The sequence below is a fragment of the Sinohyriopsis cumingii genome, chromosome 15 (assembly GCF_028554795.1).
Source record: "Sinohyriopsis cumingii isolate HCF-2022 chromosome 15, ASM2855479v2, whole genome shotgun sequence".
NCBI lineage: Eukaryota > Metazoa > Mollusca > Bivalvia > Unionida > Unionidae > Sinohyriopsis > Sinohyriopsis cumingii.
Genome location: NC_142975.1, coordinates 89,002,932 through 89,019,565, shown reverse-complemented (window position 1 = coordinate 89,019,565; position 16,634 = coordinate 89,002,932). Strand labels below are relative to the sequence as shown.

The window sequence follows — 16,634 nt, the reverse complement described above, 5'->3', positions numbered from 1 at the left end:
TATATAATACATAAAACACTCATGCCACATTGTCACATATATAATACATAACAAAACTTATACCACAATGTAACATATTTAATACATAAAACAATCATGCCACATTATCACATATGCAATACATAACAAAACTCATGCCACATTGTCGCATATATAATACATAAAACACTCATGCCACATTGTCATATATATAATACATAACAAAACTTATACCACAATGTAACATATATAAAACATAAAACATTCATTCCACATTGTCACATATATAATACATAAAAAACATATACCACAATTTAACATATATAATACATACAAAAACTGCAGACAACATTAGTGGTGTGATGGTGAATAGAAATAATCAAAACTGGATGTATAAAGTCATATGACCAAGAATTTAGTTATGATTTTTAATAATAGGATTTCAGGTCATGTGACCAGTCTATGTTTTGTGGGATATCAAATATCATATTTACAAGAATGTTATGCTTTTACATGTATTACCATGAAATTATAGTAATTTAGTCAATGAAATTATAGTAATTTGGTCAGTAAAATTATAGTAATTTTAGTCAACAAAATTATAGTAAGTGCAGTGATATATATTAAATATCATATTTACAAGAATGAACCTAACTGAAAAAAGTTACTGGCAAAAATTTAATGTAATTTTTTGGTAGAAGTGTACATTTGGATAAATTGTATGCAGTAGTATGGTTGATTCTAAAACGATTTCACTGTATAGCTGTCATCAGGCTGGATATCAATGAGACAATCTCACTGGGTGGAGTTTTGTAATGGGCACCTACATATGGAATGTTTCTCAAAAAAAGGCACCTAGCGTATCATTTTCATCATAGTAAAAGTTTCCTTTTTGGATAGATAATTCATGAACGCAAACATGCTATGCTGGTATTACCATGATATTATAGGAATTTTGTTAATGAAATTATAGTAAATGTAGCATATGAAATTATAGTAATTTTGTCAATGAAATTATAGTAATTTGGTCATTGAAATTATAGTAATTTGGTCTTTGAAATTATGGTAATTTTAATCATTGAAATTATGGTAATTTTAATCACTAAAATTTTAGTAATTTGGTCAATTAAATATGGTAATTTTAATCAATGTAATTATAATAATTTGGTCAATGAAATTATAGTAATTTTGTCAATGAAATTATGTTAATTTTAATCAATGAAATTATAGTAATTTAGTCAATGAAATTATAGTAATTTGGTCAATGAAATTATGGTAATTTTAATCAATGAAATTATAGTAATTTAGTCAATGAAATTATAGTAATTTGGTCATTGAAATTATAGTAATTTGGTCATTGAAATTATGGTAATTTTAATCTTTGAAATTATGGTAATTTTAATCACTGAAATTTTAGTAATTTGGTCAATTAAATATGGTAATTTTAATCAGTGTAATTATAATTTGGTCAATGAAATTATAGTAATTTGGTCAATGAAATTATGTTAATTTTAATCAATGAAATTGTAGTAATTTAGTCAATGAAATTATAGTAATTTGGTCAATGAAATTATGGTAATTTTAATCGATGAAATTATAGTAATTTAGTCAATAAAATTATAGTAAATGTAGCATATGAAATTATGGTAATTTGGTCAATGAAATTATAGCAATTTTAGTTAGTGAAATTCTAGTAATTTTAGTCAATGAAATTACAATAAGTTGGTCAATGTGAATTGAATTAGTTGTTTTGTGTGCTAAACTATATTAATTTAATTTACTCTTTTTACTGTTCAGCCTTTTGGGATGAAATTTACAAGGAAAGAATATATTAATAATAGTCTTTCTTTGCTTTGCACAACCCAAAAGAATATATTAATAATAGCCTTTCTTTGCTTAGTACAACCCAAAATGTGCTGGTAAAACTTCAGGGTATTGAAGAATTTTAACCATTAACAAGCAAGTGTAAATGACCTTGTCTATAAAAAAATATTGAAAATATTTCTGACCAATAAAAATAAGGTTGATTTGTCATTAAGAGCCAATCAGCATAAACTTAGATTTGCTGTTTCATACGAACGTCCTGAAGACCAGTCTTTACTGTGCATTCTTTCTGTTATTCCAATCAATAATCATAGGGCTTGATTTGATCTGCAGGGTCAGTCTTTACTGTGCATTCTTTCTGTTATTCCAATCAATCATCATAGGGCTTGATTTGATCTGCAGGGTCAGTCTTTACTGTGCATTCTTTCTGTTATTCCAATCAATAATCATAGGGCTTGATTTGATCTGCAGGGTCAGTCTTTACTGTGCATTCTTTCTGTTATTCCAATCAATCATCATAGGGCTTGATTTGATTTGCAGGGTCAGTCCTGTTTGCATGTATAATTTTGTGTGCATTACTACGTTATTACTCTTGTCGTAATATTTGCAATAGTTATTGTACTTTTCCTAAACATTTTGTTAGTAAGATACATGCATTTACACCATTAGAGAGTAGCCGAGGGCCCCAGGGGAGACTAGATACATGCATTTACACCATTAGAGAGTAGCCGAGGGCCCCAGGGGAGACTAGATACATGCATTTACACCATTAGAGAGTAGCCGAGGGCCCCAGGGGAGACTAGATACATGCATTTACACCATTAGAGAGTAGCCGAGGGCCCCAGGGGAGACTAGATACATGCATTTACACCATTAGAGAGTAGCCGAGGGCCCCAGGGGAGACTAGATACATGCATTTACACCATTAGAGAGTAGCCGAGGGCCCCAGGGGAGACTAGATACATGCATTTACACCATTAGAGAGTAGCCGAGGGCCCCAGGGGAGACTAGATACATGCGTTTACACCATTAGAGAGTAGCCAAGGGCCCCAGGGGAGACTAGATACATGCGTTTACACCATTAGAGAGTAGCCAAGGGCCCCAGGGGAGACTAGATACATGCGTTTACACCATTAGAGAGTAGCCGAGGGCCCCAGGGGAGACTAGATACATGCATTTACACCATTAGAGAGTAGCCAAGGGCCCCAGGGGAGACTAGATACATGCTTTTACACCATTAGAGAGTAGCAGAGTGCTCCAGGGGAGACTAGATACATGAATTTACACCATTAGAGAGTAGCCGAGGGCCCCAGGGGAGGCTAGATACATGCATTTACACCATTAGAGAGTAGCCGAGGGCCCCAGGGGAGACTAGATATATCTGTATTGTAATTAAATTATCCTCATTAATCAAATAATTTTTTATTATTATTATTATTATTATTATTATTATTGTTATTATTATTATTATTATTATTATTATTATTATTATTATTATTATTTAGTCTTGGTGTATCAGAACTTACAATCAATGGACTGGATTTCATAAAAATGTATAAAAAAGAAGGAACATAATTACTATAGTAATACCTTCAAAGTCCTTCAGGTTTTTGCACTGTTGATATTAAAGTGTAGTTACAATGTTGAATTAAGTCACTCTGAGTTTTGCAGTAATAGAGCAAATTTCTGGCCTGGTTTTTATAGTACATAGCAGTAATATTTTCACACTAATATACATTAATATTACACGACAGTAAGATTTTTGTTTTTCATGGTAGGACATAATATCAATGTGGAGAGAAAATGCAGAGGTTCACCTGAGCTTTTCGGGGGTTGAGCAGTTGACAGACTTGGTTTTCCAAGTTTTCTTGCTCCACTATAATCAGCAAAGATACAGCACAGTGAAGAAGCTGGAACTTAATGGCTGCATCCACCTTACAAACCAGGCTCTTGTCTGGATAGCTGCTTGTTTTCCAGAATTGAAATTGGTAAGTCACAGACTAGTTCTCTGTCTGTGTGTATATTTGTCTGTCAGTTGAGCCTTGTTGTGTATGCCACACTGTCCCAGTATTTGTTGACATGTCCAGCATTTCAAAGGTTTTGACCAATATATGGTGAGTCCAGCCATCTCAACTGCCTGAAGGCTTACTGCTCACAGTTAGCTGGCTAAAGTGAGGTATGGTAGAGAAGGGCAAATTATTCCTTTAGTAGACAGATTGTGAGGTGAATTTCAAAGATTGGCTTCTCAGTAAAGATGTTTGTTTGTTTTTCTGATTTTTTTTGTCTTAGGTTTATTTGCTTTGATGAGACAATAATAAGGATCAATCTTAGGTTTATCCAGTTAAATAGGGGTAGCGAAGGGCAATGTTTGCAGACAAGAAATTTGCTGTATACTACTATGAAGCAGCATATTGATGGATTTTTTGTTACATCACTGATAGCTGATTGCACTGGAGATGGACCCCATTTTGGGCCCCTCTGGAATGAGTTTCTTATAGCCATGTGTGACATCAGTCACACCAGAGGTATAGAAATGAAGTTTCCACCATGTGACAATGACTTTCTAGCTGAAACAGTGTAGTGTGTATGGACTATTCATGGAAACATACATGATAAATTCCTGGACCATGATTTTTTAATGCGTTCAGGGTGTTTTGAGTCTAACACGTTTCCTGAAATGTTGGTGACAGTTTGGTAATGATTACATGGACACTCTGATGACTATCTTCATCCAACAGTGATGCAGTCATCCAAAGTAAATTACTAGGACTGAATTACTGACATAACAATTACAGATGACCAAATTAATGACATAATTACAGAGGATTGAATTACTGACATAACAATTACAGAAGGCTAAATTACTGACATAACAATTACAGAGGACTGAATTACTGACATAACAATTACAGAGGACTTAATTACTGACATTATTACAGATAACTGAATTACTGACATGACAATTACGGAGGACTGAATTACTGACAACAATTACAGAGGACCAAATTACTGACATAACAATTACAGAGGACTGAATTACTGATATAGCAAGTACAGAGGACTGAGTTACTGACATAATTACAGAGGACTGAATTAGTGACATAACAATTACAGAGGACCAAATTACTGACATAACAATTACAGATGACTGAATTACTGATATAACAATTACAGAGGACTGGATTACTGACGTAATTACAGAGGACTGAATTACTGAGATAATAATCACAGAGGACCAGATTACTGATATAACAATTACAGATGACTGAATTACTGATATAACAATTACAGAGGACTGGATTACTGACATAATTACAGAGGACTGAATTACTGAGATAATAATCACAGAGGACCAGATTACTGATATAACAATTGCAGAGGACTGAATTACTGACAACAATTACAGAGGACTGAATACTGACATAACTGGTTTTAAATGACAAGACAGAACCCAAATTTGATTTGATAGAAATTTCACAGGTACTTCCAGTGTCAAGTGTGGAGTGTAACTGGAATTTCATGTCAGGATTTAATCAAAAGAAAGCTGCAGTGCAGGTAGAGTGCTAACACTCTTGATGAATTTATGAGAATTAATCTTATTGATGTTCATATAAAACAAAGCTGCAGTGCAGGTAGAGTGCTAACACTCTTGATGAATTTATGAGAATTAATCTTATTGATGTTCATATAAAATAGTTTGATCTGATTCCACAGTCAGGAAATGGAAGGGAAATCGAAACAGATAGCTGTATCAACAACAAAAAGAAAGTAAAATGCTTTTGCAAAATGGATGAACTGCAAGTGAGTGGGTTTATGATAGTGCGGATGTTGCGGCATCATGATCAGTGATAGGTGTACTGTATATATATTTTGCGAAACCCACTCCCTCTAAATCTTATCAAGTTGCCATAACTCATACAACGTACTCTCAGTGGCCAAAATGATGGCATATCACTCTCTTTGAGGAAACCAGTGAATCCGTTCACAGAGGCTGCAAATCACAGAAATACCAAGCAGGTTCATTGCTGCTGTATTTATTTAGGCTTCAGGATTGTAGCAGTGCAAAACGAGTTACCACTGGTCTATTGATGTGAAATGAAGAAGTGCAACCACTGCATTAGCTAAAACTCAGGACTGTAGATGTGAAAAGTGAGGACATTGCAGCTGTGCTGTCCAAACCCCAGGACTGTAGATGTGCACAATGAGGACATTGCAGCTGTGTTGTCCAGGCCCCAGGACTGTAGATGTGCACAATGAGGACATTGCAGCTGTGTTGTCCAGGCCCCAGGACTGTAGATGTGCACAATGAGGACATTGCAGCTGTGTTGTCCAGGCCCCAGGACTGTAGATGTGCACAATGAGGACATTGCAGCTGTGTTGTCCAGGCCCCAGGACTGTAGATGTGCACAATGAGGACATTGCAGCTGTGTTGTCCAGGCCCCAGGACATTGAAATGTAAAATGAGCATGTTATCATTCTATGTTTGGTCCCAAGACTGAACAGGTGCAAAATAAACATATTGGTACTGTATTACAAATTCAAAAAGACAGCAAAAGTGCATTTCCATGTGTTGTTTACACCGTAGGACTACTGAAATGTAAAGTGAGGACATTACAGCTATGCATGCCCCAGGCATAGCTGCCAACCCTCACGAATTTGGTGTGAATTTCACGACTTTTTCAGCGATTCACGGATTCACGCCGTAAGCCAAAAATTCACGAATTTTCCAATCCTCAATTATTTTAAATCTTTAATAAAATAACCGATTTCCCGTTAAGCGCTAGTCGTGATATTCGCAGTTGCCGAAACGGTCCGGTACTGCTGGTCACGATATTAGTAGATCTACAGCCGATTAGTACAGTTGGCCCAGTAACAAGCATTTTAGCCTCTTTTAATCTATATGTATAAGAGTAGTTTTACAAATGCTTTTGAGAGAAACTGGGGTTTACAGGAAATTTGCTCCACGCATGCGTCAAAACACTGATTTGAGTTACCATTCAGCCTCGCATGTAAGATTTTGAAAATGTCTTCACCACCAAGGAAAAAGAAATGTATTACTCAAAAAGTGAAGTTTAATTTGGAATATATCAAAAATTGGCCGTGCATTCTGCCATTAAACATTGATATTCATTCATGCTTCTTGCGCTCAGTGTGTCATCGCAGAGACGATGTGAGGAAGAATGTCGGTTGCAAAAAAACACGTAGAAGTTGGGAAAATTAAGAATTTGCAGATTTCATCTCTGGAATATTTTAAACCATTTGCGGCAGACCTGCAGGCTACCAACGCTGAAGCATTATTTGTGAGTTTTCTTGTCAAACGCAATCTACCTTTATCAGCTGGAGACCATGCTAAACATTTGTTCTGACAAATGTTCCCGGACTCGAAAATCGCATTTTTTCCTGTGGAAGAACCGAAAATGCTGCAGTTCCTGTGCATTACTCACAACAACAGTGACAGCGTAAGAATATTTTCTTTAGTGAGGAAAATTAAGACAGACTTTAGGGCCTCCTTAGCTGCAGAAAATTTGTCAGCAATTTTAGTCCCCAAGATCAACCTGCAGGCAATAAGTTGGAGCTGTTTAGAAAACAAATTTACGATCAAGCAGTTGAGGAAGTTCAAGTCTGCCACAGTATAATGTCTTGATAAATAAATATTTCTGCATATGTGTAGTGTTTTATATTTATTTTGCAAACTTGATATAGTGTAGTATTGATGGTCGGAGTGGTCAGAGTGGATGGAGTTATTGTCATGGTTTTTTTCACGAATTCATGTCCAAATTCACGACTTTTTATCCCTATTTTCACTAATTGTGAGCCTGGAAGGTTGGCAGCTATGCCCAGGACTGTAGAGATGCAGAGTGAGCATGTTACTGCTGTATGTTTACAGGTCCCAGAACTCCAGGAGAGCAAATTGAGCATGTTACTAAAGTGCTAAATAGGGTGCTGTCAGCATCATCTCCAGGCCCTATACTGTAGAAGTGCCTGGGCTTATACACTCTCCAGGTCCTATACTGTAGAAGTGCCTAGGCTCATATGCTCTCCAGGCCCTATACTGTAGAAGTGCCTAGGCTCATATGTTCTCCAGGCCCTATACCGTAGAAGTGCCTAGGCTCATATGCTCTCCAGGCCCTATACTGTAGAAGTGCCTGGGCTTATACACTCTCCAGGCCCTATACAGTAGAAGTGCCTAGGCTCATATGCTCTCCAGGCCCTATACTGTAGAAGTGCCTAGGCTCATATGTTCTCCAGGCCCTATACCATAGAAGTGCCCTGGCTCATATGCTCTTCAGGCCCTATACTGTAGAAGTGCCTGGGCTTATACACTCTCCAGGCCCTATACTGTAGAAGTGCCTGGGCTTATACACTCTCCAGGCCCTATACTGTACAAGTGCCTGGGCTTATACACTCTCTAGGCCCTATACTGTACAAGTACAGAACAGGTTAATACAGGCCTTGGGACCACAGAAGTGCAAAGCAAGCCATGTCACTGCTGCACTATGCAGATAACAGGATTATAGAAATGCAGAGAGAGTGCTTTACCACTGTGTTTCTCCAGCTCCAGGGCTGCAGAAATGTAATGCTTTACCACTGTGCTTCCCTGGCTCTAGGGCTGCAGAAATGTAATGCTTTACCATTGTGCTTCTCCAACTCCTGGGCTGTAGAAATGTAATGTTTTGCCATAGTAATTCCCCAGCTCCAGGGCTGCAGAAATGTAATGCTTTACCATTGAGGTCAGTCATGCCATGCTATTCATGCTGTAGGACTGAAGAGATGCAAAGTGAGGATGTTTGCTTTGCCACTGTGCTTTCCAGGCTCAACGGCTGCAGATATGTAGTGCTTTACCATTGTGCTTCACTGGCTCTAGGGCTACAGAAATGTAAAGCAAATTAGTTAGTGCCTTGCTGTTCATACCTTATGAAGGAGGAGATGCACAGTGAGGGAGCTGTTGCTATTCTGCCTAGGCTTTATACAGCTTGTTAACACAGACTGGTTCACAGTGAGGGAGCTGTTGCTATTCTGCATAGGCATTATACAGCTTGTTGGCACAGACTGGTTCACAGTGAGGGAGCTGCTGCTATTCTGTCTAGGCTTTATACAGCTTGTTGACACAGACTGGTGCACAGTGAGGGAGCTGTTGCTATTCTGTCTAGGGCTTTATACAGCTTGTTGACACAGACTGGTTCACAGTGAGGGAGCTGTTGCTATTCTGTCTAGGCTTTTTACAGCTTGTTGACACAGACTGGTGCACAGTGAGGGAGCTGTTTCTATTCTGTCTAGGCTTTATACAGCTTTGTTGACACAGACTAGTGCACAGTGAGGGAGCTGTTGCTATTCTGTCTAGGCTTTATACAGCTTGTTGACACAGACTGGTTCACAGCGAGGGAGCTGTTGCTATTCTGTCTAGGCTTTATACAGCTTGTTGACACAGACTGGTTCACAGTGAGGGAGTTGTTGCTATTCTGTCTAGGCTTTATACAGCTCGTTGACACAGGCTGGTTCACTTTTATCATCATTAAGGTTTCAAGACAGCAGTCAATTCAGTATTGTTTTGACTGAAAATAAGTGATCTTTATTACCATGTAATTTGTTTTTGTTGAAAATATATGAAGTTCACTGAAATTTATTCTGCAATTTAAAGCAGCTCCTTAAGTCAAGCACTTGTTTTGCTTCATTTTGTGCTGGATAATTTTGTGAAGTGGTTGCATAAGACTGACCTTGATTTGAATTTTTCAGATCTCACTAAATGGTTGTGACAGTGTTACAGAAACAGGATTGTATCAGCTACTGGCAAATTGCAAGCAGTTAAAGGATATTTCGCTAGTGGGGACAGGGGTGTCCATCCTCCCCTCTCAGATGACTCAGTTGGACAGTGTGGATGTAAATGGATGCCCACTTATTTCCCCTGACAGAGAATCATATGAAAAATATGGCACAAAAATGATGTCAGGTACAGTGTATACATCTATAGTCAGAAATAAGTTTATGAATTAAGTTTTCTGTAATATTTAGTATATAGTGACATTTTTTGAGTTAATCTCATTGTTTCCTTTTGTACTTTGTGTGCATGTGTAAGGAAGCACACTTAAAATGTTAACACTAAAAATATTTATATTAATTCAACTTTTTATCAATTTGTGTAATTCAAGAATTGTACTGTTTGAATTGTTTAAGATTATTTTGGAATTTTCTCCCAGGCTGGGTTATTCATTTGATTAAATATGACTATAAATTACGTAAAAGAAAATCAGTCATTGCCTATAGAAAATCCTAAAATGACATCTTCTCAAACACCTTTCAAGAGAATTTGATCAAATTTGACAGACTGCTCCAGTGACCTAAGTGGTTAGAGCATCCACCTCGGATGCAGGAGGTTGCGGGTTCAAACCCCAGCCAAGTCATACCAGAGACTTATAAAAATGGTACTAGCAGCTGCCTTGCTTGGTGTTTGGCATTAAGAGGATAGTGTTAGGACTGGTCAGCCTGGTAACTGGGTGGGACATGATGACCCAGTGCTAAACATCACTATAAACTGTCACCTTGCAGACATTGTAGTGATATGACTGGGAAATTGTTAAAGCTATGTTAAAAATTAAAATCACACATGCTCAAATTTGACAGAAAGCACCCTGGATGCAGATTTATGCAAATGATGCCAATCCACCATCCAATGTGGCTACTTTGGAAGAAAAAAAGTTTAAGATAGATTAGGAATTAATTTTCTAATAATCTAATTAAAATGCAGATTGACTTATAATAAGTAGGGCTGACAGACAATGATAAAAGTTAATATTTTGCCAACCTTTGGAATTTCTGGCCAACTTGCTTTAATTAGCATATGAGAATAGTCATTGCATTTGGAAGATATTTGTTAGAATGTTCAGAATTAAGTTGTTTTACTTTCATAAATATTAATATTTATAGGTTACTGCATTTGTATGGGAAAATATGAACGAGTTTTGGGATGGAATATTGCACGACCTTGGGAGTGCAGTATATCCTTCTGACAAAACGAGTTCATATTTTCCCATATTAATGCAGTAACCTTTTTATTATATGCTCATTTTTTAAAATTCTACCTAAGGTTTAATTATATAAACACTATACACTACAAGAAACAACGTAAATGAATGTATGCCGCATTCCAAACTAAATACACAAGCACATATTCATCATTACACAAATCAACATTATTACTGCGCACATAACTCCGCCCAGATAAATTTGAACTTCGTCGTGCACTTGACATAATTTTCGAAAGAAAATGGCGTGTCTAGTTAAAATTGAAATTTGGAACCATATTGTGAATGAATGTGCATTGCAACAACTTTTCCATTTGATCTGGAATGAATAGATTTTGGTATTTTTCTCGATTCTAGGAAATTTTGTGATTATGGACTGGATTTGTATGTGACAATTGCATATGAAATACATGAGATTGAAGAAGCTAGGGAGAAGCATGTTGACATCTGCAAATGTGTTTCTGTTTCTGTCACTGAATATTTGAAATTGTAATGTGGAAAAAATATGAAGTCTTTCAATTGCAATTATCAAAAAAACGCTATGGAATTTAATGCTTATTTCAATTTGAGTGCAGTAAGGATGATGTGATTGCACTTATCATCGAAATTACAGCACAATTTCGAAATGTGTAATCCAGATTGGAAACCTATGACATGGCTCATGTAATTCGGATTTGCAGAATTAAGAAAATACATTTTGAGGAAATTCAGGATGTTAAACACTAAGTATATTTTATTTTGCCATTCTTATCACCAGCTAAAGAAGAGAGTATATGATTTGTCACTTGTATGTTATTTGTAAGGACCTTATCTTGCGTCTGTTTTATACTGTAGCTAGCCTAAATCCATAAAATTGTATCAACGCGGAATGTGCCAAAGCAGCTGGTATGTGGCAATCCACGAAACATCTGTTTTAGTTCATTCAGAAACAAATTTAAACAACCACAACGTAAAGAACCTCTTATGCGAGTGTACATGATTTGTGTACAAATCAAAAGTGCTGGCGTCTGCATCCATTGTTTGTTTACAATAGAAAGTAGTTCCTTTATGCACGTGAATGCTATATGTGTATTGTCTCGCAGATTCAGTATCGGGTAATACTGCATGATTCTGACAACGTAAAGTTAACTGGGAAAAAAATGAGCATATAATAATGTAATTTGATTAATGAATCAATGAGTTAAATTCAATTTTCACCATTTTCTAGCAGACTTGTATGGAGTTATGGCCCCTGTTTGACTTAAAAGTGTTTCCCTTCAGTTGCATTAAATTGGTTGGGGGATCCATGTTGTATAAGCACATTTCTCCTACTAGACTGGTTTCAGAAAACAGTCATTGTTAGTATGTTCTCTAAGGTATTATTATTATCACTTTTTCCACATCAGTGAGTATTGCTTGTTCTGGCATAGTCAATTCAGAAACTAATGCACTTGCCCCTTATATCTGACTTCAGTTGACAGTTACCAGAAACCAAAGGACAAAGATGTTGTGAAGCTCTGTATCCTGCAAAGCAGTGGAGCAACCAAAAGTTTACTAAAGTTTCTGACAGGGAAGCAAGATCTAAAACTAGATCCAGTCAGTGTAGAATTTAACCTTCAACTTTCACCCAGTGTGACATCTCATATACTGGAATTCAGTGAGGTATAAACTAACACATTCTTGCATAAGCTGGACTTATTTGCTAACACAGCCTTGGATACCCTGGGCTTAAACACTAAAACATCCTTGTATAATCTGGACTTATATGTTAACACATCCTTGGATACCCTGGGCTTAGACACTAAAACATCCTTGGATACCCTGGGCTTATACACTAACACATTCTTGTATAATCTGGACTTATATGTTAACACATCCTTGGATACCCTGGGGTTATACACTAACACATCCTTGGATACCCTGGGGTTATACACTAACACATCCTTGGATACCCTGAGCTTATACAGTAACACATCCTTGGATACCATGGGCTTGTACACTAACATATCCTTGGATACCATGGGCTTGTACAGTAACACTTCCTTGGATACCCTGGGCTTATACAGTAACACATCCTTGTATAATCTGGACTTATATGTTAACACATCCTTGGATACCCTGGGGTTATACAGTAACACATCCTTGGATACCCTGGGCTTATACAGTAACACATCCTTGGATACCCTGGACTTATACAGTAACACATCCTTGGATACCATGGGCTTGTACACTAACATATCCTTGGATACCTTGGGCTTATACAGTAACACTTCCTTGGATAATCTGGGCTTATACAGTAACACATCCTTGGATACCCTGGGTTTATACAGTAACACATCCTTGGATACCCTGGGCTTATACTTTAACACATTCTTGTGTAACCTGGACTTATACGCTAACACATCCTTGGATACCCTGGGCTTATATACTAACAAATCCTTGTTTAACCTGGACTTACATGTTAACACATCATTGGATACCCTGGGCTTACACAATAACACATCCATGGATACCCTGGGCTTACACAATAACACATCCTTGGATACCCTAGGCTTATATGCTAACACATTCTTGGATACCCTGGGCTTATATGCTCACACATCCTTGGATACCATGGGCTTGTACACTAACATATCCTTGGATACCCTGGGCTTATACACTAACACAACCTTGGATATCCTGGACTTATACACTAACACATTCTTGGATACCCTGGGCTTATAAACACTTACACACCATTGGATACTATGGGCTTATACACTAACACATCCTTGGATACCCAGTTCTTATACATTTGCACAATATTTGATACCATGGGCTTATATACTAATACATCCTTGGATACCCTGGGCTTATACACTAACACATCCTTGGATACCCAATTCATTTACATTAACACATCCTTGTATGTCCTGGACTTATACACATACACATCCTTGTATGTCCTGGACTTATACACATACACATCCTTGAAAATCCTGGACTTCTGCAGTAACACTTCCTTGGATACCCTGCAGTTATACGTTGACACATCCTTTTATACCCTGGGCTTTATAACCTGTACTTATACTATAATACATTTTGGATACCCTGGACTTATACTCTAACACATCCTTGGATACTCTGGGCTTGTGAACACTAATACATCCTTGGATGCCCTGGACTTATGAATACTAACCCATCCTTGGACACCCTGGACTTATGAACACTAATACATCCTTGGACACCCTGGACATATGAACACTAATACGTCCTCGGATACCATGGGCTTATAAATGCTGCTTGCCTACAGTCATCACCCCTAGGTACATTTAAAGCCATTTTGAAATTTCATGGCATCTGAAATTGATGGATTTCATGGTTACTACTTAAAGTATACTGTTTCATCAATATTTATATCAGTTTCATTATATTTCTGCAATAATATATCACAGCGATATTTTGTACTATTGCATTGATGTTTGTACTATTGCATTGAGATCTTTACTATTACTGGAATATCCCAATACATATTGTATCCTGAATGTGACAGTACATCAATGTTGTTGCACTTACAGTTGATTTTTTATGAAATACCTGAATGACACTTGAAAAAGAAAGAAAATTAAACAACTTTATGTCACTCAATAAAAGTAGCAAAGATTTTGACACTATTCTTTTGTGTATTATTATGCATATAGACTTTGGTTGTCAGACTTGTGTATTATTATCCATCTAGGGTTTTGTTATCAGACTGGTTCCCCAACTTGGCAAGAGAAACAACTAGTATCAGAAATACAAATCAGAATTGTTTTTTCATTCAAAATGTTTATGTAAGAAAAGAAAAATGAATGACTTGTTGATCATTTCTATTTTTTTTAATTACAAATTCAGCATGACAAATAGTTTCTAGATTTAATGTCAGTTCAAAAAACTTCCATGCAAAGATGAGAATTGCAGACAGAATCTTGAATTTAAACCCTTGGCTGTATTGACTGTCTGGAAATAGTTCTGATTTTTGAGGTGAAATAAACAAAACCATATGCTGAATTTGCTAACTAGTCATGATATATTGAAGTAATACTAGTAACTAGTCATGATATATTGAAGTAATACTAGTAACTAGTCATGACATATTGAAGGAATACTAGTAACTAGTCATGACATATTGAAGTAATACCAGTAACTAGTCATGATATATTGAAGTAATACTAGTAACTAGACATGATATATTGAAGTAATACTAGTAACTAGTCATGAGATATTGAAGTAATACTAGTAACTTTGTTAACTAGTTATGATATATTGAAGTAAAACTAGTAACTTTGCTAACTAGTCATGACATATTGAAGTAATACTAGTAACTTTGCTGCATGGTTACAGCATGAACTTACCAACATATTTTATATCATGACTCCTATATTTCATGATATATTGAAGTAATACTAGTAACTAGACATGATACATTGAAGTAATACTAGTAACTAGTCATGAGATACTGAAGTAATACTAGTAACTTTGTTAACTAGTCATGATATATTGAAGTAAAACTAGTAACTTTGCTAACTAGTCATGACATATTGAAGTAATACTAGTAACTTTGCTGCATGGTTACAGCATGAACTTACCAACATATTTTATATCATGACTCCTATATTTCACTTTATTGTATCACCTACTAATTGAATAATACTTATCATGATATACCTTGTATCATTACTATGATATATCAAAGTATTGTATCACCTACTAATTGAATAATACAGATAATGATACATTTTGTATCATCACTACAATTTTTAAATGTATTGTATCATCTACTAATTGAATGATATTTTTCATGATACATTTTGTTTCATCAATGCTATATTTCAGTGTATTGTATCACCTACTAATTGAATGATACTTATGGTATGTAGTGTATCATCACTTCTTTTTTTCCCAATGTATTGTATCACCTAATTGGATGATACATCATGATACAGTTTGTATCATTACTTCAGTATATATTTCAGTGTATTGTATCATCACCCAAGTGTGAGTATATATATCTATAAAGGGCTCTTGAAGTAGACAAGTGCAATTTGTCAGCCCAGGGTATTCAAGGATGGAGCTAACTAATAGATTTTAAATCTGTGTTGAAATGTGACTAATTCTCTCTCTCTCTCAACTGGTAGATCTCTTTAACTGGTATATAAATAATGTACATGAAAAGGTAAAACATTCTGTTAATATTGGTATTACTGTTGTACAGGCTGTTTATATTGGTATTACTGTTATACAGGATGTTGATATTGGTATTACTGTTGTACAGGCTGTTTATATTGGTATTACTGTTATAGAGGCTGTTAATATTGGTATTACTGTTATACAGGCTGTTAATATTGGTATTACTGTTATACAGGCTGTTTATATTTATATTACTGTTGTACAGGCTGTTAATATTGGTATTACTGTTATACAGGCTGTTAATATTGGTATTACTGTTGTACAGGCTGTTAATATTGATATTACTGTTGTACAGGCTGTTAATATTGGTATTACTGTTATACAGGATGTTAATATTCATATTACTGTTATACAGGCTGTTAATACAGGCTGTTAATATTAGTATTACTGTTATACAGTGTCAGGCAGTTTATATTGATATTACTGTTATACAGGCTGTTAATATTGGTATTATTGTTGTACAGGCTGTTAATATTGGTATTACTTTTATACAGGCTGTTAATATTGGTATTACTGTTATACAGGCTGTTAATATTGATATTACTGTTGTACAGGCTGTTTATATTGGTATTACTGTTATAGAGGCTGTTAATATTGATATTACTGTTATACAGGCTGTTAATA

At 35.9% G+C, this 16,634-nt stretch overlaps 1 protein-coding gene across 1 annotated transcript in view; it reads left to right on the top strand.

The window, feature by feature from the left end:
• Nucleotides 1–16,634, top strand: part of LOC149782268 (uncharacterized) — a 275,026-nt gene that overhangs the window by 16,022 nt on the left and 242,370 nt on the right. The window contains exons 5-8 of the mRNA XM_089935109.1: nucleotides 3,582–3,791; nucleotides 9,538–9,751; nucleotides 12,277–12,464; nucleotides 16,066–16,299. Coding sequence (XP_089791235.1) covers nucleotides 3,582–3,791; nucleotides 9,538–9,751; nucleotides 12,277–12,464; nucleotides 16,066–16,299 — 846 coding nt within the window. The remainder of the gene's footprint in view (nucleotides 1–3,581; nucleotides 3,792–9,537; nucleotides 9,752–12,276; nucleotides 12,465–16,065; nucleotides 16,300–16,634) is intronic.